Source organism: Cephus cinctus, unplaced genomic scaffold (assembly GCF_000341935.2).
Source record: "Cephus cinctus unplaced genomic scaffold, Ccin1 Ccin1_scaffold0008, whole genome shotgun sequence".
NCBI classification, from domain to species: Eukaryota; Metazoa; Arthropoda; class Insecta; order Hymenoptera; family Cephidae; genus Cephus; species Cephus cinctus.
The window spans coordinates 491,808-515,427 of NW_014332759.1; the positions used below are offsets into that span (position 1 = coordinate 491,808).

Sequence of the window (23,620 nt, forward strand, 5' to 3'; positions counted from 1 at the left end):
TACTCTTGTATTAAAAAAAAAAATAACATAAATAAAATAAAACTTTTCATTGGTGGCCTATACAATAATTGCAAAACAGCTAATTATTCCAAATGCTGAAAATTGTGGTAAATAATTTGTATTCTAGTGATATTTTTCAAAAACTAGGGATTTTTAAGCTTGTCGATATATATCTAGTGAGATTTTGAGATGCATACAAGCTTATCTATTGAATTCGTATTCGAAGCTGGACGCTTGGCATTTTGTATTTTATAAAACGACAACGGACAAACGGTTTTCAAGGCGAGTGCCAAGTGCCGATATGTAGTAGGCAAGTTTTAAGTAACGATTAACAGTTGTAGTTTGATCATTAGTTTATTGGGCCTATAAAGGTCAATTGTTTTAAAGAGATGGACGGAGACGAAAGCAGAAGAAAAGCTTTGGAGTCTGGTAGGGAAATGGTATGGGATACATTTTTTTGTTTATAATTAGTTTTCGGCTATTTTTAAGTGTAATTAGAGCTTAGCATGCTAGAACTTCGGGACCTTCTCCTTTTTTCTTAGATTTTCACTGGGATATTTAGATCATCATAGATCAATGCGCTCCTTTATTGTTTTTATCTAATTCCCATTTGGTTTTGAGTACTTACTAGTATTTTTACGTTGACGACCGTCAAAAGCCGTTTAACACGGCTTGTATAGGATGGCCGTTATAAGAGCTTTTCAATTTTTTTCTTACCGGAAGCAAGGATTTTCTATTTATATAAAAAAAATATATAGAAGAATGTATGGAAATAGCTAATGGGAAATATGTAGCATCATTGAATTCGTTTTAATTCAGTATGCTGTTTTCAATAATTATTGACATATATTACTCATGATATATTTAATGCTAATAACTTATTTAGTGTATCTACTATGTTTGCATTACATAAATCAGTTTTAATGAGAGTATATTTAACCTTTAGAGGGCTGCATTTGAGATATCAAAAGAAGGCTTGAAATCGAGTAATAATCATATGTATATATTTGTGACGTATTACCATATGTATAATTCTCATTACAGTTAGAATTAATATATTGACTTTCCAGCCCTTTAAAGATTAATGGTATTGTAAATTATTCTTTATATATGTATATTATTTATTTGTAATATTGATCGTAGCTTGCCAAGTACAAGGCACAACGTTTCAGTAGAGGTCACAGTTCAGCAAACAATCAGGCTGGTGAACCATCTGATGAAGAATCATCACATAATGAGTTTGAAGCTCAGCAAAGTATTAGTGTAAGTAGAAGGTTGTTTGTGCTGTACATTATTGTGTAACTAGTTACCCAATTATGTATGAAATTAAGGATATCTGTTTGAACTAGATAAATGAAGTATCATCACAGGATATAACACACAGTAGCATCAGCATGAGTGAAGGTGAAGGAGATGGAGATCTTGAAGGAAGAGCTGGTAATGTGGCCAAACTTGCAGAACTTCTACAAGTCAAAGAAGCAGAGGTGGAAGCTTTACATGCAGAGCTTGATCATCTTCGGGCAGAGGCATCATCACCAAATTCATCACAAAGTAGAAGCAGTAGCATTCAGAACAGAGATATCATTCTTACGTATCATAACAAGGTAAATACAATAATATTATTCTATTATATTCAAGAGCTGTGTTCAAAAGGTTGAAGTTATTTATATTCATTACAAAAAATTTTTTTAAATAATTGAATATGATTACGATAAATGAATCAACACTGCGTTGTTTTATCTTTTGTTTTTTTATTTTTCTTAGCTAACTGAATATGAGAAAGCTGTAATTGATCGAGACAAACTGATAGATGATTTAACCTCATCCTTGAAGCAAGCCTTGGCAGCAAGAGATAATCTTGTAGCTCAAGTGAATTCCCTTAATGCGCTTAAGCTTGCTAACACAAGTATGGAAAGTGCTGAAGTTCTACAGGAGAAGGTATACAGATATTATATACAGTATTGATGAGAAGTCTAAAAATGCTACACACTTCATAATGGATAGTTAGTAGATTATACTTTTACTGTTAGGCGTCAAAAATATATTTTGAAATAAAAATCACATCTCATAATTTTTAAATCAAAGTTTACAGGCGGTTATTCCCTTTGTCATAGGTCTCGTCTTTGGAAATTACAATCAACGACCAAGGTGCTATGATAAACGAATTGAACATGGAATTGACCAAGTCAAAAGATCACGTACAAAGGCTAGAAATGGAAAGAGACACACAAAGAGTTGAAATCAATGATTATAAGACTCGGGTTGAACAACTAAATAAGCAAATTCGCGTCGGAGCAGAGCAAAACAATCTAAACATCGATAAGACATTAGAACAGCAAAAACAATATGAAGCAAGAGTGGACAAACTCAAAAAAGACATGCAAACGTTTGTAGATAAATTCACTATAGCAACCAATGAAAGTACAACGCATCATCAAAAGGAGATCAATGTACGTCACTTTATGAATATAATTAACAACAAAAAATGCCTATATATCCATAAATGTAGATAATTGTTTGAAAATTAATATTGATTTTTATATAATTCTAATGATTCTCGTTTCTCTCAGGATTTGCAAAAGAAACACGAAGCAGATTTAGCGAATCTTCGACAAAAATTTGAAGAACAGTTAAAACTGTCTAAAGAAGAATCAAAAACATTGGCTGACCGTCTAAACAAGGAGCTGCCTGACTTGGAAAGTCGTCACGCTAAAGAACTGTCAGCTTTTCAAAGCCAATTAGCTTATTACAAAAACACTGTGGAGGCTCTTAAATTGGAATTGATTAATCGATGTGAGCGTGAACAAAGTCTTCAAGCGGAATTATTAGCTTCGAAGTCTCGTTTAAACGAACTCATAGTTCAAGCAAACACCGAGCGCGAGTTGCTGCAGGAACAAATTCGGTTACATAAGCTTCAGGTGGACGAAGTGACGTCGAAGTGTTTGGCAGCTTCAAGTGTCCTGGATTCAAAAGAAAGTATTGAGCGTAGCCTGGAACAAGCTCTGAGCAACGCAGGTATGTTACGTGAAGAGAATGAAAAGCTGAGGATGGAGTTAGATGATCTTTCAGTGCGCTACACAGCTGCGCAGTCGCTTATAGAAAATAATCTAGCTCATGAACGGAGTATGAACAATAGAGTGTACGAGCTGGAGAAGTCTCTTTCTAGGGTGAGCGGTATGAGTTTTAGCAACACTAGTGAATTGAACGAGACCAGCTATCAGACTTTCGATGAAGTTGCCCTCCAGTTCCACATAACGCGACAGAAACTAGAAGAAAAGGCCGAGCTCGAAAAGAAGCTAATCGACAAAATACAAAACTTAGAAGAAGAGCTCGAGAAAGCGAATTTGGTGAAAGAGTCTTATGAGAAACAATTAAAGGATTCTAAGAATTCTTTCGACAAGCTTACGTCGGAAATGAATGTGCTAAAGGATTCGAATCCCCCAATACCCTTCCAAGGATCCATGTACTTTGGCGACAGTCATGATAAGAGTCTGGAGGATAAAATTACGGATGATAGCCAGAATCCAATGGAGATACTTGAGAAGAATCTAGAGGAATTGAAGACGAAGTTAAAGCAAAAAGAAGCAGAGAGTGCGGATAACGTAAGAAGGTTAGAGGAAATTACTCAGAGGATGAGGAAAAGTGAAGATGAGTGTGAAAAACTTAAAAGTGGATTAGCTTCCGCATGGGAACAGTGTGCATTTTTCGAGGAGAAACTCAATCAAACTTTGGCTATGAGCGAGAGTAGATTTGACGATTCTATGATATCTGAACGGATGAGTGAATTGAGTCAACTCTCTAAGAATATATCTAAGGACCATTTAGATTCTCATGATACATCTGGCCGCATGAGTGAATCCCATGATAGATCTAAAGATAACACAAGAGATTTTGTTGATTTGCCAAAAGTTAGTAGTGTCTCAACTAAAGTAGTAAATGACAATATAAAGAATAATGATATGGTTAATATCAGTCATGGAAGCGACTTGCAAGAAACTCCTAACCCTATTGTAGAGGACGCCACTAAAGATTTTTCCAGATCATTTCAAGAACATTTTTTAAGGACTTCTAGTAATGCAGAAGAGTTGCCTAAGCAAATTTCACAAGATAGCGATAACACATCTAAAGATTTATCTAGAAATAATTTCGAAAGAACAGATAATTCATTGAGCGGCTCTAACGAAGTGGAACTTCTTGATTCAAACAAGAAATTAGAGTCCAAAAAAGCCATGAATCCTGATACATCAAGAGATTCCTTAAAAGAAGCAATCCTTGTGAATGAGGAATTGGTAAGAACACTTCAGAAAAAGGAAGAAGAGTGTCAAGAAATAATGGGGAAACTGAATATGTACACTGAACAAGTGGAAGTTTTAAATATGGAAAAAGCTAAATTGATCGGTGAAAAGTTAGGTTTGGTCAAAGGTCTTGAAGAGTTGGAATCCTTACGAGATCAACTGGAACGTTTGAAAAAAGATCAAGAATTGTTGGCAAAAGAGTCAACAGACCTAACAGAAAAACATAAGAAGGAAATGAGTAACTTAATAGAAAGACATACTGAAGAGGTGGCAGCTATTAAAGTGGATGCAAGTAACGAAGTACAGAAGCTTAGAAATTTACTTCTGAGTGTGAAAGAAGGGACTGCTGGTTTAGATGAATTGCGAAATGAACTAGAGAGTAGGCATTCTCATGAGATGGAAGACCTTCGCACTTACTTTGAACAGAAGTGTCTTCAAATGGAGAAGCAGTACTCTGAAGAGGTCTTCAGTCAACAGTCTAGGAAGATCTCAGATGATGATAGTGAATTTGATGAGCTTATTGAGGATCCATTTTTCGGTGCGGCTGGCGATTGTCTTGGTGCAGAAACAAAAAGTAGAAAGTCTGAGGATGCTTCAAAAATCAAATCCGACAGTGGTGACAACGAAGATCCCTTGACACCTACTCGTGAAATTCAAGAACTTAAAGAACAGTACGAAAGGAAGCTAATTGAGCAAAAACAGTTCTATGAAAATCTTCTGGAGGAGACACCAGGGAAGAGACAGGATTCTCTAACCAAAGATGAAGTTCAGGTAATTTTATTGTAACTGATTAATGATATTTTGACTTAAGTTCAGATATTTTGACTAGGAATTTTATTATTACTAATGATCTTTCTTTATATTCAAGTTCGATAGCCTGGAAGAAGAAGAACCACAGAAACTTGATGAAATTGAGAAAGTCAGAGAGGAATATCAGAAAAAATTGGCAGAACAAGAGAAACTTTATGAGAATCTGTTATGCGAAGCCACAAAGAAGCGACAAGATTCTCTTTTGAATGTCGTTAGTCAGGTGAGATTTTTTATTATCATTTGAAAAATGTCCATATTAATAATGTTTGGCACGGATTCTGGATCATCTATAAAACTATCTATAATATTCTTCAACTTTTTCTATTGCTGACAATTCAGTTACTCATTGCTCTCTAATATTTACTTAATATAAATTTCAATCTTCAATGGTGCATAATGTACTTAGCAAAATATTTGGAGCCTACTGTAACTAAATCTTAACAATTTCCCTAGTTTTGTCGACGATCTTTCATCGTATTTGTCCCGTTTGAAGCACGATAAGTAAAATCTGTGAAAGTTACAGAGCAAATGTACCAGATCAGGGTTCCTAATTATATGTTCTGTGTATTGTCTAATGTTGGATCAAGTAGAGTAGCAAAACTATAAAACCTTCACCGAAGAGTTAAGAAGGATGATATAGCAAGATATAAATATATTCGCAAATCCAGAGCATGTGCACAAAAACATGCCGTTTGTGTAGTTCTAACAATTAAAGTGTGGTTTCCTGGCGAACTAAACTGTGAATCGTAAATTCGTAACTAACTTTTGTCCTGTGTGTGGCCTCGCATGCAGCCTTGCCAAACAGAATGGGATACAGTCACCCTGGAGAACGGCGAGCTTGCCAACTTGCGAGCTGCCTACAGCCACCAGCTCGAGGAACAGGTTGCCCTAGCACGGCTCGACATCGTCAACGCACTTCAGGAACAGATTCAGGTAGCTTATGGCCACCTGTTGCTACCGGCGCTTGTATCTTTTCTCTCTTCTCTTAAGAATTGGAAAAGAGAACATTCTAAGAGTCTTTTTTTCTTTTATATCCGTCCAATCGTCATAGTATGTTATAAGAAACGTTTAGAGAACAAAAAATGATTTCAATAAGGATACAAAACTTTTGTGGTTCCTAACGTTAAAGTCAGTCCATAATCGCTATCCTTGTTCATACTGTGGCGTTGGGATGCAACTCACCATGATTAAAGCTTCGGGTGGCAGAAAACATTCTTTACTATCCATGATCTAGCAGCTGCTACAAAAATCCAACAGGAAAACAATCTCAATACCATTTTAGTACATCACGTGCCGAAATTTATCGCTTTTGCGATTTTGTTATTATTAGCCAGTACTTCGTTTATCACAGCAATGTTTTGATAGCGTGACATCGGCATTATACAGGCTCTGCTTTCTGCCGATACGGAAACCGAAGAAAATTGGCCAGCTGAACTGCTTGAGCTACGAAACAAGTTCACGGATAATACAAGGCACGAGATGCAATGCTTAAAGGAGATGCACTCTGTAGAATTGCAAAGACTTAAGGAAGAGCATTCGCGTAGTCTTGCTAGAATCATTGATCGTCACCAGGAAGAACTCACTGGACTGAGGAAGGAATATGCAGATCAAGCAGTAACGAGGAAGCAGTTAAGTTCTGCAACTTTAGAAGATGATCTAATCGCTGAAAGGTGATACAAATATTTTTCTTTAAAAATAATGAATATATTATGATAATTGCATTAAGAGAATTGTAATATTGAGAGTATATCATTTCATTAAAATGTACTTTCAGAGACAATCTACGTAAATCATGTATGACTTTGAAAAATCTTGTTGGAGATTTGATCAAGTATTTCATGTCCTGCGAAGAGGAAGTGAACAATACTTTGATCAGCGAAGTCCTAAAGTCTCAACTATCTAAAACTCAAGAAAGCTCTGATCAGACATCTGTCTCGGATGTGGAGGAACCTTCTATGAACAAGATCAAAAGAGTTCATTTTGCGCCTAATTCCAGTGGTATTAGCTCGATCCTGAATAATCAAGATCCTCAAGATTTAGCACAAGATGAGCAAGATTTTGCACAGCAACTGAGAACTGAGTTGGATCATTGCCTTAATCGTCTCAGGATAGAAAGTGCTCAGATTTTAGGCATTAGTTTACCAACAAGACAATGTAAAGTGGATATATTTTCAAAACCAATTTCGTGGAGTAACAAAACCAATGAAGAATTACAATACCAGCTGGCTGAAAGTGAAGCTATTATCACTGAGCTTCGCGAAGAATCTGAACACCTTAGATTCCGTGTACTTGAACTGCAAGATCGTTTAGTTGCAGCTGAGACTAAAAAAGAAATTATTAGTGAAGGTTATGGCGAGCAGGAAGACCCTGGTGTTCCAGTATCGGTAGAGAGCTTGTGTCAGCTACAAGACAAAGGTAGATTCCAAATTAAAAGTATAATCAATCCAATACAAAGTTCACACCAATTAATGATTATAAGAACAATATTTAAATTTACTTAATGTTCAATTATTAGTCATTTTAAAACTTTATTCATTTTACTTTTACTCTACAGCAAGATCTGTTCTCAACAATGGTGGTGGCGACAACTCGTACCTACTTCAGCTTATTGAAGAGCTTTGCCGTCACAGCGATAAACTTTTAGACGATTCGAAACGCGACAAAGAGGACTTGCAATTACAGGTAAGATCACATCCAAGGTGTTTAGAACTGGATGCACCAGCTGCATGAATGTTATCTTTCAATGAGCCGCGGTGTTTGCGTATTGAAACGGTTGATGCATTTAGAGCCCGAGTTACATCGCTAGACTACGCTCTGGCCGAGAGTCCAGTCTCCGAACCCCACATTTGAAAAGTTTTCCTTTTTACGTTATTATAGATTTTCGTTTTTTTTTTTTTTTTTTTTGTATGAGTTTTGAAAACCATTTTATTTATCGAACAATCGTGGGGAAAGGATTGCTGGATTTTATGGTGCAGAACCCAGAAAATTGATTGGCGTTCTATTGTCTTGCCGGCAGGTGCCTTTAGACCCAATACCTCCCCCATACATTCACAGGGTTTGCTGCCGAAAGGTAAATCATAGAAATACTAATATTAGGCTTAAGCCTGTCCATGCTGTATAAAAGAGCCTCTAAAATTGTCTCTTTCGCAGGACAATTCTTATTACAAAAGAATGGTTATTTGATATTGAGGCCTTATATACTCGTACATTCAATTCATGTTATGCGCGATGATGATCAGTGTTCATTGTGGTGATTTTTTGTAAAGTGAAAATATTGCTTTGGGGTGATTGCTAGCTCGTTTTAGTTGGCCGGATTATGTCATGTATGGGCGAAATAAAAAATGTACTTTCTCATTCTAAACATATTGCTTGCTATGTTGCAGTATTCCACACACATTGGGCATGTTCAGCAGAAACACCGCTGAGGGAGCAAATACATTTGATTGGTCATTTGATCGTTAATCTTGAAACAGTTGTGAGATTTGACCAATCAAATGTATTTGCTCCCTCAGCGGTGTTTCTGCTGAACATATCCATTGTCTTATGGAATAAATGATTGAATATTCAATTAGAAAATATCTTTTTTATCTGCTGAGGATGTATCAATTACTTAAGGAATAGAGAAAAATATGGTGATTATACACTTGTGAAAACATGGTAGAATGGGAATTGCCTTGCTTTTGCTTTTTGTACTTTATTTTAAAATTAACTTAAAACACTTGTATGCCTCCATTTAATACGTAACATTTTTTTTCTTCAAATACATCATTTTACCAAAAACTTTAGGGAAGCCTGTCTTATTTTGAACGAACATTTCGATGCTTATAGAATAATTGGCTTTCTGTAGTTTCATCTTTTAACTTCATCTAATTTAAAATCCTCGATATAACTGTTACAAAATTATTAAGCGCCGACTTACTCTCAATAAATACTTTCAAGAATGTTCTGCTTTTCAAGAGACGCGCTAGAATCTTATATATGCAAAATACTTAGATCGAATCGGCGGACAAAAAGCTGCGAGCCATCACGAAGTTCCTAGAAGAGCAAGGCGGTGAACGTGAAGCTGAACGTGAAGAAGCAGCCAGACAAATTCAAGCGCTTCAGGAACAAATAAAGGAGATGGAACGTGAAAAGGAAAGAGATCAACGCATCAGTACAGAGGTAACAATTTAATAAGGTATACAAGAAAACATGATTTTAATTAATACACAAATCGAGTATGCAAGTAACATAGTTACATTATATTTGTAACAATATATAGAATCTTCAAGTATAAATTGTAAATCTTGCAATTTAACACAAGGCATAAGGTTTGATATTAGTTGACTTTAACGAAAATAACAGATCGATGATATTGGAATACACCTCTTACACGTTAATTGTAGATTCGTTTTGCATACTCTCTTTTAATGGACTGGATATTACCTTTAAAGAAGAAATACTTTTGTATATATTGTAGCAGGATTGTACCGTAACTTTGGAAATATTAATATCACAAGATGGAATATTACTGTTGAACCATTCATTGAAATGAACGTACAAGTACAATAGATGCACATATATTTCCAATGTTATGGTCGCACCTGTACATCTGGTTATCTCGGTGGCTTAACAATAATAGAAATTTGGTGTCAGATTTTCTAAAGAGGATATTGTTAATTCTGCTAGGAAAGCTTATAACACGCATCACTTCACGCTAGTCTTATTAACCCACGTTTTCTCTGCACTGTGGTTTTGGTTTTCTGTTTGTTGCACAAAGCAGTCTTCTACGCTATCGCCTCTACCGACCCCGCTCGCCCTTGCAGTGCTTGGGCCAACTGACATCGCTGCAACTGTGAGTGCAACAACTATGTAAAATCTTAACTATCCCGGCAAAGAAGCATTGGCATCAGATGAAAGCAAACTGCAAGCTTATATTTTATGTTTATGTTGTATAAATATTCTCACAATTAACTTTACAAAAGCTGATTGTATAAGAACAGTTTAATGTACTATTGACTAATTTACAATGTGATGCATTGATAGATACATTAGATTTTTAATAATGCTGAAAATTGATTCACAGTTTTCAGTTACCAACCGATAGACAGTGTAAGAAAAATTAAGGTTTTCAATAGTCTTGTTTTTCTTTCTGTGCTTTCTGTGTCGTCCGATGCTTCTTCGTAAATGATCACGTGCCACTTTCTGTAAATATCACTGGGTCGAGAATATCGTAGTTACGCGAAATACAGGTGGAGGCCCTTGAATCCCAGATGCGCGAGATGTCATCCCTGATGATGGATGCTGAGACGAAGAAATCGGAGATTGAGACCGAGCTGAAAGATGCTGTAGACAAGATCTGTGATTTGAGGGACATAATTGCTGATCTGGAGCAACAGTTGCAGTTGAAGCACAAGGCTGAAAATATATTCAGAAGTAAAATCGAGCAGCTAGAAGGCGTTGTCGCTGCGCAAACTAGAAATCAGCAAGAATTGGCGCAGGAATTGGATGCAGTAAACATGGGGAGTGAGAGCAATAAGCTCACTGAACATATCGCGCGGTTAGAGGTATTGCTTCATTATGAATGATACATATAAATTATGGTTCCTCTATTTTTCTTTGTTAGAAAAATTGTGTAATAATCGTCAATGTTTATCTAACTCTTTTAGGATGAGTTGCAAAAGCACAAGCTTAGCTCTGAACACTTTGAAGGTAACTCGTCTGCTCTGAAGCAAATGAAAACGGAACTGCGCGAGATGCAGCTGCAATTGGACCGACGTATACGAGACCTAGAGGCATTGCACATATGCGGTTCTAGTCTTAGTCTTAGTCAACCAAGCGAAGACGTTTCTATCAGAGAACAGATAGATGCTTCTCGTTGTCCAACTCCAGATGATCCACACGCCCCACCTACCTTACCGCTAGATCAACTTTTGAAACTTAAGGAAAAAATGGTGAAACACGCCAGGGTTGAAGAAGTTGCCTTTAAGCGTATCAAGGATCTTGAAATGCATCTAACTGCATTGAAGAATCAAAACGAGGTAATGTGTTTTAATAATCTACATGAAAAGATTTCGAGTGAAGTTTAATTGGTGTATCATTAGATTTACATACCATTGGAATATTTTTTATATTGTTGATTGACTTGCGTTCACAGGAATTGCAAGCGGAGCAAGAGATTTTGCAGCAGACAGCATCAGAACAATTATTTCAGATCGAAGCCATGCGTGGTCGTTTGGAGCAACAAAAGCAAAGTGCTCCATTTGCACAAAGACAAGCTACATCCAGATTGGAGTTGCAGCTACATGAGCTCAATACCAAATTAAATGCTTTAGAACGAACTGTTTCTGATAAAGATCTCGAGGTACAATTATCTTCTGTATATTTTCCTAAATTATTTTAACACTCTTAGAATATATATGCAACTAATCTTCATTGCGTCTGTGATCAGATAAAAGATGTGAAGAGCCAGTTAGACAGAGCTAATAGATTATTAACGGAGAAGGAAGCCGAAATGGCAAGTGCTGTCCATACTGAAAATAATGCTTTTCAAAAACTGAAGGATTATATTGCAATCCTTGAAGAAGAAAAGAAAGTCCTTGAGGTACTCTTCTTATTACTCCACGCCACATATTCTTTTGGAATAAACTAAAATATTTTTTACTCCTAATAAAATTATTATTCATTGTTACAGTCCAAGTTGGGAATACAAGAACGCACTCAGCATGACTTAAGACAGCTGATAGACTCAATGGTAGGGGACAAGAACGAAGAGATCGATCATCTCAAGGAGCAACTGATGAAACGCGAACGTGTATTAGAACCATACTTAGCGTTAAACCTAGACGAAAGTCAGCTACGAGAACTGATACGTCAAGCTGAACCTAAGAATAGCGCTCGAACCCTGAGCGACATCCTTTCTATTCATTCAGAATGCGAGGACCTTCCTGATCCAATTAGAGAAACTCCTAATCATACATCAGGACTCAATGTGTCCAGTTTTCGTACAGCCCTTCCATTGGATCATCTCAAAGAACCTGCAGAGCAATCACCAAATGTCTGTATAACAATACCACAACTGGAGCTTGGCTCTCAGAGTTCGTCTAGTTCATCACATGGAAAATCACCAGAACAAAGCGAATCCCATCCGATTCAAGCATTAAGTCCTATGATCCTGGAAGAGTCGAATCCCAAGGATCGGACCTCGGAAGCCATTCAACGTTCTAACAATGAGTTACTTGAACGGCAAATTCGTCAATTAGAAAATCAGTTGTCTAACATGAAGGACGAACTCAATCTGAAATCTTCTAATTTGGCGCGACGGGAGGCTGAATTGAATACAGTACAGCAGGAACTTGATGAATTGAGAATTGAACTTAAGGACACGATTGAGTCTCTGAATCGGGATAAACTCTTCTATAAAAATCAATACGAGCTAAGTCAAGTTTCTGAAAGTAAAATCAAAAAAGATCTTCTACAGGTTGAAAATACTCTGAAGCTTAAAGATGATGAGGTCAAAGAGTACAAGAGTAAAATTCAAATGAACGAGAAGATTTTGATGGAACTGAATGCTGAAAATTCTCGACTGAAAAATGAAATTGATGAAATAAGAGAGAAGAATATAAAACGGCTGGAGATCAATCTCCAGGAAAAAGAGGTGGAACTGAAAAATCTTAAAGAAATCGCGTTCGAAAAGGATATTACCATTGAAACTATTCAGACTCGTAATGCAGAAATCGAAAATGAAAATAAGCAATTGTTTGAGTTTAAATCGAATTATGAACAGTGCCGACGTGAATTCGCTGAGTGTCAGAATGAGATTCAGAGACTCACTGAAGGATTGAATAATCGCGACCAGATCATCCGAAGACTTGAAGAAATGGCTAGAAGGTCCAGCTTCTCCGGGGCGTCTTCACCTAGTGAATGTAAGGATCAAGAGATTCATCATTTGCAGGAATACCTTAAGGAGAAGGATAAGGTCATTCGACAGATGAGCGATGACAGTAAGAGTTTACATCGTGCATTAGAGACTATACAGAATAAGATGAAGGAATCTGGGAATGTTGTAGAACTACGAAAGAAATTGAAGGATGAAAGAAGAATTAACACGGAATTGAAAGAAATAGTTGACAAAATGCAGATTGAATTGAAATTTCTACTCAGAGACGAATCGATCCGTAAGTATTTCCATAAAAATAATAATACAAATCGATAGAACAAATATAATTCATATAATTACGTTTAAAGAATCAGAAGAGGAGGTCAACATTGAGGATATGGTACAACGAGAATTGAACCTATCAGCTCGACTTGATCAGCAAATATTGGAAGCTATTGAAAGCGAACCTGAAGAAGGTACTGGCAGAAAAATTGAAAAGCACTCCTGCAATTCATTAGACATTCAACCTACGAATTCAGATAAACAGGAGAGATTTTTGTACCGATACGGAGAATTGAAAAGTAAATTGAAACAAGCGACAAAAGTCAATGAAGAATTGATAAAACTTAAGGATGATCTTGAGATTGAGCGCGAGATGCTACGTTCACAAATTACTGAATACGAGAATCGCATATTGCAAATCAAGTATGTCAACTTTTGAAACAGCTTCAAACATTCTTTAAACTTATACATTACTTAACTATACTTAATTTTCGAATCTTCAGGTCCCATCTAGACGAAGAAAGTAACAAAGTAGCGTCTTTGGATGAAGCGCTCTCAGCTGAAAGACAAACAGTGCGAGATTTGAAGCTTCAAATTCAAAAAGATCAACATTCTATGGAAATAGCTCATATAAAAGATTCTGAATTGATATCAGTAAGTATTATTACAATATCCATTACTTTATAAATTAACAGCAGATGATTATTTTTAACTAAATTCTATTTTACAGATGTTGAGAATAAAACTTTCATCTTCAATTGACGCTGAGGAGAAGCTACGAAAAGATTTGAACGAAATGCGTTACGAACACAAAAGTCTTGAAACCCAGTTGACGGCAATCAGAGAACAAATAAATTCTCAGCGTGTCCATGAGACGACAGCAGGACTTGAAGAACTCTTGGCGACCGAGCAGAAGAAATATATAAAACTTGCAGAAGAGTACGAGCAGGTGCAGCGAAAGAATGTAGAGCTTCGTGATACACTGAGGAAAATTGAAAATGAAAAGTCACGATATGAAAAGCAATTAGAAATGTTTATGGAGGAGAAGGAGAAAATGATAAGCAGCTTGACATTGGCTGAAGGTACTAAGGAATTCTTGAGCACAGATTTGAGGAGGACTAAGGAAGAATTAAGAGCACGTGAAGAAGAGTGCGAATGGCTTCAGCAAAGAATAAGTACCATGTCCAACGCAGAGAATAAAAGACAGCAACAAAGATCAGACGATCATAATGAATTAAAGAGTCTTCGTCGAGCGATTACCAGTACTCGAGAAGTCATGGTTGGTATTAATGATTAAATAATTGAATACTACGAATTATTATTTTTAAAGAATAAACTACATTAAATTTCTATATTGATTTACAGCATGATCTGGAATCTGATATGAAGCAATCTAAAAAAGAACTACAAAAATCATTAGAAAATCAAGCTCAACTCACTAAACGTATAGAGTCTTTAACTGAAAATGAGATTCAGCTTAATAAACAGCTTAATGCAGCACGGTTGGAAGAGAAAAGACTTAACGAAGTAATAGCTGATATGCAAAATGATTTACAGTTGAGCGTAAAGAGAGAAGTAGAACTTACTGAAGAGTTGCAAAGGGAAAGGATATCTAGCCAGAAAAAAGTACCTTCTCAGTTCGTTCAAAAGATAGAGGCAAGAAAGAGGAATTATCAAACATACTTGTTCGTACTAATTCAATTTTTTAAATTCTGTTTATTTTTCGTAGGAGTTAAATGACAGCATTGAAAGGCATTCACGAGTTGAAAGTATGCTTCAGGAGAAGTTAGCCAAGGCTAGAGAAGAGAAGGAACAATTTGCAAGTCGTATCAGATTACTAGAAAATAAGTTGGTACAAAGAAGTAAAGAATCTACAAGTGGCATAAACTCTGATTTGGCCGAGAAGGTAAACTTTATAAATAGTTATAAGTCTGAAGTTCATTTTTTCGTATTTTTGTATACACATAAAAATATCACTCATAATGGGATAATATTATCTAATCCCTTACAATTGCATTAGCTTTATTTGATTAAATAAACGCTGCCACATTTTTTTGTTCTTTTACTAGATTCAACACTTCTATGGCAAATACCTGCGTGTGGATAGCCGACGCAAAGCTCTAGTTTATCAGAAGCGTTACTTGCTCTGCATAGTGGGCGGTTATCAAATTTCAGAAGCCAATACACTATCGGTGCTTGCACAACTTACTCAAAGTCAGAAATTCTGTATAAAAACGAGTGATAATCGGAAGAGCCCTAAAGTTCGTTTCCGTAGTGCTATACTCGTTGTTATCAGTATTCATCGCATGAAGTGGATGATTCTCAGATGGAGAACCGGAAGACGAGTCGGAGCGAATGCTGTTCTTGGTAATCCGGATCAGTCTTTCGTTCCCCTGAGAACTGCCAGCTTTAATCATTCACCGCCTGTTCGAGAACGAGCTACTATTAAGTAAGTATATTCTTTATTCATTTATCCTTTAGCATTATACGAACAGTACACACGACTCAAAGCAATGCGATTGTTGTAGAAGAATTCTTAATTTATTTTCAATAAAAGATTGCTCAATAAATTTATGTCGTTTAAAAATATTGCGGGTTGAGTTAGGCAGTAATATGTTTTACAATTCTTTGTTACAGTGGCGATGGAAATTTTGGGAAAATTGAATTGGAACAATATTTGCAAAGATTCACGAATATTCAGCAAACACTTGGTCTAGCAATGTCGGAAGCTGGAGCAAGTCGTCCGTCTAATACAAGGACTCAGGTGACTTCGCATCGTAATAGGTCACCTCAAATTCAATTAGATGATAAAAAGTCGATCGATAGCCTTGATAATTGTTTCTATTAAAAAATATATATATACAGTCATCTTTCAAGATGGTCTGTGTGGGATTGCCGTTTTCATTTGCATTGCGAATGGAAATAATTTGAAACTGGGCATTTCGAATAGACTGAGATTTTATGTAGACTTTTATTTTTTATTGTATTTCACTATTACTTCTCTCGTAGGACTCGTTCAAGCATTGTATATAAGTTTGTATCATATAACAGTGTAAGATAATTCCTATTTTTATTAAGATTTAAGGAGCTAATTGTGTCTTCTGAAACGAAAGCTCAACCATTCAATAGTATTTCGTTTATCCTATTCATTGTTTTATGTGAATTGTGGACGCAACATGACCAAAGTTTTGCGACATTTTTTTTAGATTTATTTAGTATGAAATTATAAACCAGTGATGAGAATGTTGTGCCTTATAAAATGTAACTCTGATATTTATTGTATTGTATGGATTGTATTTTTTTTATATTGTCAATAAAACTTTATTCATCACTTAAAAAAGATTGGGAATATGGAAACAGTGATAATATTGATAAATTCATAAAATTAACGGTATTTTAATGCAATCGTAGACATCTTTACAGTAAAACAGAACTTGCCATTTTACATTCAGTAGATAACAAGCGTAGCTCTATACATTTCTCTATAACTGCAATAAAAATGTATGCCAACAGTAGAATAGTACTATAATTGGAGTATTTGTCAGAATTAAATTCTTCGTGTTTATTCGAGTTCATTAGATTGTCAAGAAAATAATATTTGAAAATTTATTCCCAGAGACGGGGGTAAAGATCTGACTTCTTTTGTGAAATATTAAAAACTTTCGTACTAATTACATTACAAACTACATGTCTGTAACCTATTCAGACTATATTAAAATTAAATGGCCATACAAACAGTTGAAAAATATTTTACAGCAAAGTCTCATCCAAATATCACTATTCTAATAACCAGTCATACTACTAGTTATAAATTATTGTAAAAAATGATAATCTAGCAAATTTTTACGAAGGGAATATGTGAGCAAAGAACATTACCGTCTTGACAAACTAACAATTGCAGAAGTAGTTAATAACAGGATGTTGTGCGATTATTTGTCATAACGAAATCCTACTTTGCTATTCGCATATACTTGATATTATTTACATATATACATAAAATTGTATGATAAAATATATAGTGGCCATCTAGAGCTACGTTATCTCAGTGTTATGAAATCGCTACATGCTAACAGCTTCTTACAAATAATCTACTTTCTTAAGGCTGCCCCGGATAGACTTTAGAACTCATCCAATTTGGGATTCTTACCCAGGATACTAATACACAGTACACGTCAATTATAATTTAAATTGATTTCTACATGGGAAACTAATTCATTGTGTATTACTGAGTCATGAGATGAATTAAAGTATTCAAAATGACAAACGATTATGTATAACTTATGTGCATCAAGTGTTATAAATTGACTAAAAGTGACATACTGAATTAAAGAGAATATTATTTTTCTTTCTTTCTTTTCAGACTTATAATTAATCTTTTAAATCTTATGTCGCAACATTGTTTTCTCTTTGAAATATTTTACTGTGTAGCAGTGCCTGTCCTTTCAATTGCTCGAGATTTTCCAAACGATAAATAACTAACTGCAGTGAGGAAGTTCGTTAGTCTTTTTTGAAGATGACACAAGCACGGGGCTCTCCTCACTACATATATTAATATTTTCTCGGGACTTATGACTTTTCATTATTTTTTTCAGAGATATCAAGGAATTCTTTTGAGATGAAAAACTCAATTCCTTTTAATCTGCCAATATCCGAGCTCCGATCACTCATACGAATGTGAAAGGTTGAAAATTTAATTTATTTTCCAACTATGAAAGATCGAAGCCCTAGCACGGCTTGAAAGAAAAATTCTCTGCTAACACACCGACGAGCTAGCCTTGTCTATGAATAGAACAGGCGTCCTTGAAGTTGGTGGCATTAAATGGCACAAAATAGTCGTCATGAAGTTGCCTGACAATTGCCTCAATGGGACAAAGCTTTGACTCCTTGCGTGTTTTCTCGCCGTCATCGTGATCAAAGAAGTTGACATTATAGAGACTGGTATTACGACAAAATGGTATCTTCTGGGTGAAATCCTTGCCATTGACGACGACGCGAAAATAGAAATCGCTGGCTACGTGTGTCTCTGACTTTGGATTGATTCGATAAACCTCAATGACGAAGCGCGAAGCATAATGTGGAACGGCTGCCTGCTCAGAAAGAATTCCAAGAGCAGTCGCCAAGTATTCCAACGTCTTGTCATGACCAGAATACAGAACAATCTTTGGTTTGGCTTCAGAAATCATACGCAACATGTAGGATACGATGCTACGTAATAAACCATATGCTCGTAGCAAACCATACTTCCGACGATTATGACTTTTAGCATGTTGACGCGCTTCCCATTCTGTGTATGCAAATAATCCTGTAACATGTTCCGTTTTGACACAGAGCCGCTGAGTCTCGGTATCTATACATGGTAAGGACGCCCCGTGACAGACGTAGGTCAATAAAGCATCTCTTAGTGTGTTGGAGTCCGTCGTCTGGGCCTGGTCTGGCATCTCAAAGACTATATTGGAAGCTTGCTTTATTAGATCTGCTACAGCCGGGTGCGACTTCAGGTGGTCTCCAAGCTCCTGCGTAAACGCAAAAAGAATTCGAAGTAATGTTATTCAAGAGCTATAAAGATTCTTTTGATCTTGATGCATTAAATTTTACCTTGGAATATTGTTTGTGATATTTCTCAGCAGCTGGACAAGCACAATCCGTATTACAAAAAGCATAACTCTGCGTCTCACGCAGGCTGATTTTTGCTAAATTTTGAAATCCATCGTTCTCGACGAATGCGTACAGTAGCGCCACAGCACTTTGCACAGTCCTTCTGTATCGTGTACTGTAGACAACAACGTCCTTTGAATTTATGGTACCGTTTCCCAAATTGAGTCTGTGAAAATAAGCGTTACGTAGGAGTAGTCCTGTCTTGAGTAACTGTGATACGCCCAACATGGTCAGTTGTGCCAGTTTGCAATCCCTGGCGGTAGCTGGCAGCATTGGAAATCCATGGAACGGTCCCAAAAATTGGGCCCACCCGGTGCGCCAATTAGAAGATGCATTTTGCAGGAAATTTTGATAACCCTGATAGACATTATCCAATTCCGAGGACGACGTAAAGTCGCCAGCACAATTTATTGTACTGATATTTCGCACGTGGGCTAGGGGACCTCTGTCGCCGTGCCTGACGAAGATGAGGATTCCGGTAAGCGTTATATTTCCATCAGCTTTTCCTTCAGCAGATATGAAAAAGATATGATTTTTTATTTTATGATTTTAAAAACAACACGTGAACAATCGTGAGAATCACCTACCCTCGGTTCCAGGTAAAATGTTACTAGGTGAATTACAAAAACGAAATATTCGTTTAGTTTTAACATCTGGTTTCAGGTTGCGTGGAAATTCTCTAATTGATAATTCACTTCCGGGCGGGCGTCCCTGTGTTGCGCTTTTGTCATCCACACCAATGTATTTGTACATTCCTAAAACATAAAAATTTAATAATATAATAATTTTATTTTAATCATAACAAAAATCATCCAACAATAATTAAAAATTACTCTTGAATGTCTTAAAGAGATCATACTTTCCTACTTCTCACCCTGTAGTATTCTAATTAAATAAAACATGACAACCATCTTTCTTAAAAACCCAAGTACCAATTAATAAGAAACTAAAATAAAAAATAATCATATGTACATAAAAAAATACGGTCCTCGATCAAATCCAAATATATATTATATTAATTCACAAAAAGATAAAAAAAATTTTAATGCTTTCAGAAAGAAAGTCACGAAGTAGTTCACGATAAAAATAAAATATTAAAATGCAATGTCAAGTCGTTACCAGCAACCAGAAGGAAAATCCAAACGCTGAGGATAACGTAACAATAAAACGCTCGATGCTGATAAGAAAGTCGAACCATCTCTGAGAGCATCGTGGCGTTCCTTGGGCTGTGTAAGTCGCTTGACGTAATTCACGTGTTTCTTTTCGTAAACGCTGGAGATAACAGCAGTTCGTACTCCAACGGAATCCGATCCTCGAGTCGAACATTCTTGTTTCACGTGCCTGCAGCCACGTTTACTCGTAGCATCGCTACTCCAAGCGTATTGCCTTTGTCTCCCTGCGATGGCAGTTTTCAATTTCGAACGAGCGACGTTTATTCTGTTTTTGTCTATCTATATACTTTTTGTATTTTGGCACGCAACGGAAGCACGTCTTAGAAGACTGTCCAGTGTGCTTAACGAGGATCCTGATCGTTTTCGTAGTTTCCTGAATACAAGGCTAGGTTATGTAAGCGCAAGCGCCTAGGTCACTCCCTGTCTCCGGTATAGACTATGCCGATGTTATATACTCTGCTGTTTTTCTCTTGCGCATCCTGCAATCCGGCGCATGGCCTAAGGCTTATTTACCTTTTACGCAAGTCTCGCGGGTTCTTACGAATCTAATTGGTTACGATTTTCCCTTGGGTTATCGCGAAAATTTTATCACTCGAGCCAAACGCTATTTTATGGACGAATATATTTATACGCGTGGCTTTCACTGTGGTTCTCAGACTTAGAAAATTCTTCTAGTATTTTAATGAAATTTTCATGGGATTTTTATATATAACTTTACTATAGACAAGTGTACATTATTTTTAATGATACTTCTAGATTTGCGCAATGTCCTGTTGTAATTTAAAAAACTCCGGTAGTAATAATTAAGCTATTTTTATATTTTCTATAGGAGATTTCTATTTGTCATATTTTCATGATTTCTAATATATTCAGGAAGTTATATTATATGAAAGCTGAACTCCATGAACTAGTGAGATGCAGCAACTGGTGTGATCGCGTATGACTTTGTTTTCATCGGTGTCGAATGAGAGTTGAAATACGTTCATTGAATACTTATAGTTTACTGATATATGTATATATACAAAATGTACGTACAAATTATTCCTCTTTATCTACTCGATAAGGCGATTCGTATATTAGATAAAATACGATAAACAATAAATTTAGTAGTAGTTCCCCGCATATCATTAGACACCCTCCGGGTAACCATATTTGTTCCAATATGTCCAAAATATGTGTAAAAACTTTGGATATGCAAAAGAATACATTTCATGTATGCTGTATGTGCTATAGATATGTCAAAATGTCCAGTTAGGTTTTCAATCCAGTGAAATGAATGTATGTAACATTACTGTAACGTTGTATGGATATAAAAGTGCTACTTAAGGTTATATTAACGTTATACAGTATATTTACATAATATTTAAAGATCAAATTTTTTTTTTCAAATATACTTGCTACATATTTGTGTATTTTTTTCAATCACCAAATTGACGGGTGCAGACATTTGAAATTGGTAAGAGTCTCTAAATCCTCAACCTATAATCCTACAAGCCAGTGCCTTACGAGCCTTTTTTCTTTCCACTATTAGAGAATTTAGATACATCCCATATAAACGTATACCATCACTCAGCGACTGACATTTATCGACAAAATGTGCTTCGCCGAGAAAATTGGAATTTCTCATATCTTTCGGAAAAGCAAGAAGAAATATGTAGGATGATTCTAAACGAGTATCGGAACGTTGAAAAATTGCATAGACAATATAAAAAAGGTTGTGACACATTATACAACGATTATAAAAATTTCACATACATATATCCAATTTCAATATATTCTATTTCAATATTAATTTAATCATGTGACGTCATACTCGAATATCTCGTGACGATCGCAATTATTCGTGACTTATGTTTCCAATAAGACCGTTTCTCAAAATACGACACTGATCAGACATCAATCGACACCACGAGGGTCCCATTACAATTCCCTGAACAGAAAATAAATTATAACGTGCTGCGTTTCTTGAAAATTTTTTCCAGCTTCGGCGTAATTAGGTAAAAGAAAAACAATTATGAATTTTGCTACTCAACTACGAAGGAGCCTCTTTGTGCATTGTTCTATTGCCTGGAAAGTTTTATGCGGAAGGATTAAAGGGTTAGCTATATATTTAAGTTTAATATCATCAAGGAAGATCGTTAGGCTAGAGACGCGAAAGGATTCTTAGAATTCTGAGCCTCGAGCTACACTAAAATAACCCTTGCCAAATTCCCTTAAGAGGGGAATAGAACAGGGTATTGGTGTGTGTGAGTTGTCACATGAACGAGGTTGGAAGCGAAGAAACTTCGCACCCAAATCTCCTAATTGGCTATACGAGAGAAATTCCCAGTTATATCGTGTAAAGTTCATAAGTGTAGAACTTTCTCCGCAGATTCCTCTTTTTGTATTTTCGGCGATGGTTTTGTGCAACAGTGCGACAAGTATCGAACAGGGAACGACAAAGATATTGTTGGGTCGCCATGACAGATCCCTAAGCTGCCACTTTCGGGATTCAGTTATATTTTATATTTTTTTTGAGAAATAATTAAAAAATTTGACTTTGCGGGTAATGACGTTTTATTGAAAGAATTCAATTTTTTTTAATAAATTAATTAACTGTGCAGAGATTTTTGGGTGTCAAGTTTCCTCGCTTCCAGTCTCGTGCGTGTGATAACTAGCACATGCCGATACCCTGTACCATTTCCTCTCGAGCACTTTCTGTAACCCTTTTGGCATTTAGTATACTGCAATCCATCATCCGTGATAATTATTTTTTATTTCTTTCTTATATATAGTTCTATTGAATTTTTCGAAATCTCGTCGAAATGCTTCGAAATTTCAAATATCTTCTTTCTAGTCCCATTATGTTATTTTTCCTACAGGAAGGGCATTCTGTTTGGTGGTAATTATTACATGAAGAATTTTTTAAATAAATAATTCTGTTTTCGGAAATTATTTTTTTAGGTTCTTTCATTTTTTATTATCATTTGCATAAGCAATAACACTTTTTTTTATAGGTGATCGATAGTGAAAGGACATTACGTTTCTGAGTTAGGCTCGTTTTAATGGTATCGGTCAGTAATGGACCTTTTAAAGGGGCGCAGCGTCCTTCGTGACGTCGATGAAAAAAAAGAATAATACGCAAAAGCCCTGCCTTGACGAATATGTAGAAAAAGTTAATAATCGCGGTAAACGCATTTCTACTCTAAAAATAGTGGAAAATACGCGCTTTCTTTTTTACGCCCTTCAACAAAAAAAAATGGAGGGAACGAGTTGCTCCACGAGTGGCAATTCTACCGAATATTAACGGTGGTTTTAAACTTGAAATATTTTTTATTTTTATTTTTTTTCCCTTACCACTCACGTGACTCATACGTCATTGCACATGGTGTACACACATATCAATGTATATACTTTTCGCTAGACTAGACTGACCCTTATTAAGTATCCGCCCGTATGGAGGACCAAGAATTACAATATATACACACTACCCTCATTTCCCATATTATTGTTCAATGTCACACAACATATAGTTCAGTGTGAGAATAAAATATGGGTAAATAATTAAC

The 23,620-nt window shown here is 35.9% G+C and overlaps 2 protein-coding genes across 13 annotated transcripts; one reads left to right on the forward strand and one right to left on the reverse strand.

The window, feature by feature from the left end:
• Nucleotides 1–227: 227 nt before the first annotated feature.
• LOC107269372 (A-kinase anchor protein 9) lies at nucleotides 228–16,573 on the forward strand. Of its 11 annotated transcripts, none has more exons than XM_025088031.1 (26): nucleotides 228–440; nucleotides 1,144–1,263; nucleotides 1,350–1,604; nucleotides 1,765–1,938; nucleotides 2,115–2,450; nucleotides 2,571–5,066; nucleotides 5,164–5,325; nucleotides 5,898–6,038; nucleotides 6,471–6,775; nucleotides 6,880–7,520; nucleotides 7,660–7,787; nucleotides 8,122–8,175; nucleotides 9,099–9,266; nucleotides 9,865–9,939; nucleotides 10,337–10,651; nucleotides 10,754–11,125; nucleotides 11,242–11,448; nucleotides 11,536–11,688; nucleotides 11,779–13,261; nucleotides 13,332–13,668; nucleotides 13,749–13,899; nucleotides 13,976–14,524; nucleotides 14,611–14,901; nucleotides 14,975–15,151; nucleotides 15,315–15,694; nucleotides 15,883–16,573. In XM_025088031.1, the coding sequence occupies exons 1-26, from the start codon at nucleotides 390–392 to the stop codon at nucleotides 16,091–16,093; spliced, it is 9,732 nt and encodes a 3,243-aa protein (XP_024943799.1). In that variant the 5' UTR covers nucleotides 228–389; the 3' UTR covers nucleotides 16,094–16,573. The 11 variants fall into 11 exon arrangements, with proteins under 11 accessions (XP_024943799.1, XP_024943907.1, XP_024943882.1 ...); XM_025088139.1 differs by having other exon boundaries at nucleotides 1,371–1,604; XM_025088114.1 differs by having other exon boundaries at nucleotides 390–440; nucleotides 10,358–10,651.
• A 48-nt stretch (nucleotides 16,574–16,621) lies between these two features.
• On the reverse strand, nucleotides 16,622–20,492 carry LOC107269725 (2-phosphoxylose phosphatase 1). 2 transcript variants are annotated; one of them, XM_025088403.1, is made up of 4 exons: nucleotides 20,020–20,492; nucleotides 19,488–19,655; nucleotides 18,841–19,400; nucleotides 16,622–18,758 (listed from the first exon to the last, which is right to left on the reverse strand). In XM_025088403.1, the coding sequence occupies exons 1-4, from the start codon at nucleotides 20,108–20,110 to the stop codon at nucleotides 18,015–18,017; spliced, it is 1,563 nt and encodes a 520-aa protein (XP_024944171.1). In that variant the 5' UTR covers nucleotides 20,111–20,492; the 3' UTR covers nucleotides 16,622–18,014. The 2 variants fall into 2 exon arrangements, with proteins under 2 accessions (XP_024944171.1, XP_015599427.1); XM_015743941.2 differs by having other exon boundaries at nucleotides 18,841–19,406.
• Nucleotides 20,493–23,620: the final 3,128 nt, after the last annotated feature.

What these genes read in the sequence shown, in the direction of transcription:
- LOC107269372 (XM_025088031.1), top strand. Translation starts at nt 390, where the DNA reads ATGGACGGAGACGAAAGCAGAAGAAAAGCTTTGGAGTCTGGTAGGGAA. An exon ending in CTGAAGTTCTACAGGAGAAG is followed by an intron (nt 1,939 to 2,114) that starts GTATACAGATAT and finishes CCTTTGTCATAG; the next exon opens with GTCTCGTCTTTGGAAATTAC. An exon ending in CCAGTACTCGAGAAGTCATG is followed by an intron (nt 14,525 to 14,610) that starts GTTGGTATTAAT and finishes ATTGATTTACAG; the next exon opens with CATGATCTGGAATCTGATAT.
- LOC107269725 (XM_015743941.2), bottom strand. Translation starts at nt 20,110, where the DNA reads ATGCTCTCAGAGATGGTTCGACTTTCTTATCAGCATCGAGCGTTTTAT. An exon ending in GATTTTCCTTCTGGTTGCTG is followed by an intron (nt 19,656 to 20,019) that starts GTAACGACTTGA and finishes TTTATGTTTTAG; the next exon opens with GAATGTACAAATACATTGGT. An exon ending in ATCACAAACAATATTCCAAG is followed by an intron (nt 18,759 to 18,840) that starts GTAAAATTTAAT and finishes GCGTTTACGCAG; the next exon opens with GAGCTTGGAGACCACCTGAA.